The sequence below is a fragment of the Salvelinus sp. IW2-2015 genome, linkage group LG16 (genome assembly GCF_002910315.2).
Source record: "Salvelinus sp. IW2-2015 linkage group LG16, ASM291031v2, whole genome shotgun sequence".
NCBI classification, from domain to species: Eukaryota; Metazoa; Chordata; class Actinopteri; order Salmoniformes; family Salmonidae; genus Salvelinus; species Salvelinus sp. IW2-2015.
The window spans coordinates 36,671,784-36,673,569 of record NC_036856.1 but is presented as its reverse complement, the minus strand read 5'-3'; the positions used below and the strand labels follow the sequence as shown (position 1 = coordinate 36,673,569).

General features: G+C 45.2%; 1 protein-coding gene across 1 annotated transcript in view; it reads left to right on the top strand.

The window, feature by feature from the left end:
- Nucleotides 1-1,786, top strand: part of LOC111975489 (low-density lipoprotein receptor-related protein 8-like) — a 73,510-nt gene that overhangs the window by 69,211 nt on the left and 2,513 nt on the right. Inside the window, exon 10 of the mRNA XM_070447438.1 lies at nucleotides 1,016-1,157. Coding sequence (XP_070303539.1) covers nucleotides 1,016-1,157 — 142 coding nt within the window. The remainder of the gene's footprint in view (nucleotides 1-1,015; nucleotides 1,158-1,786) is intronic.

The following is a 1,786-nucleotide window of genomic DNA, read 5'->3' as shown; positions in this document are numbered from 1 at the left end:
ATCTCTCTGTCTATCTCTCTATCACGATCTCTCTCTCTGTCTATTTCTCTATCACGATCTCTCTCTGTCTACCTCTCGATCATGATCTCTCTCTGTTTATATCTCGATCACGATCACTGTCTCTCTCAACTATCTTATTCTCTCTCTGTCTCTTTGTCTCGATCTATCTCTCTATCTCTTCTCTCCCTCTRTCCCTCTCTGTTTCTCTCTTCTCYCTCTATCTTCATCTAAATCTCTCTCTGTTCATCCTCTCACAACTCGTTTCATGTTTGCTCGTGGTAGCAGATGGATCTAAGGTTGCCGTAGCAACCATGGAACTATCACCTCATCCTCCGCTCATGCTGCTATGGTATCACTGGAGGACAGGCTGATAAGATGGCATTAGATGAGAGAGGCGAGTTGAGGGAAAGAGAATGAGGGCGATAGACAGAAAGTAATGAAAAGTTGRAAATAGAGGTCTTATGTCTAGGGTAGGTCTGGGTCCCTGTGGACCGCTGCTGAATATTGCCCCACTGGTGATGAGTGTAGAAAAGCCATTACATTGTGTTAAATGTACTGATGGAGGTCAAGGTCAACCACTGGTGTTCCCTTATACCTACTGGAAAGGACCTCCATCAGTGTCTGGTAGCTCCACGAAGTGGGATAGGCTACTTAAAACTGTAGATTTTGGTGGGAGTATGTATCCAAAATGTTTAGTGTTAGGATTAGATTGTATTGAACAAACCTCAAGCCAACTTTTCCCGATGTCCTCAGGACGTGGTTAGATGTCCAATTTCGAAGTCACTCTTGAGCGATCTGCCTGTGTATTGACAATGACAACAATAACGTCCGATCTGTCTGCAGGCTTTGTAACAATAGATATATTATTCTCCAGCTCACTTACTGTAATGTCATATGGTCTGTCCTGACTTACTGTGATTGCACAGCCTCCTGTCTCGCTGCCTCACACGTCATAGAAAACAACTGCTTATGTGTTGTGGGTTGAYGACTGAACCATCCCCATGTCTCCCTGCAGGACCGTGTGTACTGGACAGACCTGGAGGATGAGGCTATCTACAGCGCTAACAGGCTAACAGGACATGATGTGGCTACGCTAGCAGAACACCTCAATAACCCTCTAGATGTTGTGGTGTTCCACGAACTACGCCAACCCAAAGGTGAGAGACAGACATGTACATGTACACACATATACATGCTCATACGCATACACACAGTATTTATTTTGTAGTGTTTTTTTGATAGAACACAGGAACACTACCTGTATGTTATTTTGCCTGAGAGAAATGGGTCAAGTGTCAATATTAATGTGTGTGTCTGTCTGCGACACTGGAAAATACACTATATATGCAAAAGCATGTGTTCACCCCTTCAAATTAGTGGATTCGGCTATTTCAGCACACCCGTTGCTGACAGGTGTATAAAATTGAGCACACAGCCATGCAATCTACATAGACAAACATTGGCAGTAGAATGGTCTTACTGAAGAACTCAGTGACTTTCAACATGGCACCGTCATAGGAGGCCAGCTTTCCAACAAGTCAGTTTGTCAAATGTCTGCCCTGCTAGAGCTGCCCCGGTCAAATGTAAGTGCTGTTATTGTGAWGTGGAAACGTCTAGGAGCAACAKCGGCTCAGTCGCGAAGTGGTAGGTCKCACAAGCTCACAGAACGGGACCGACGAGTGCTGAAACACGTAGCGCGTAAAAATCTGTCCTCGGTTGCAACACTCAGTAGCGAGTTCCAAACTGCCTCTGGAAGCAACGTCAGCACAAGAACTGTTCGTCGGGA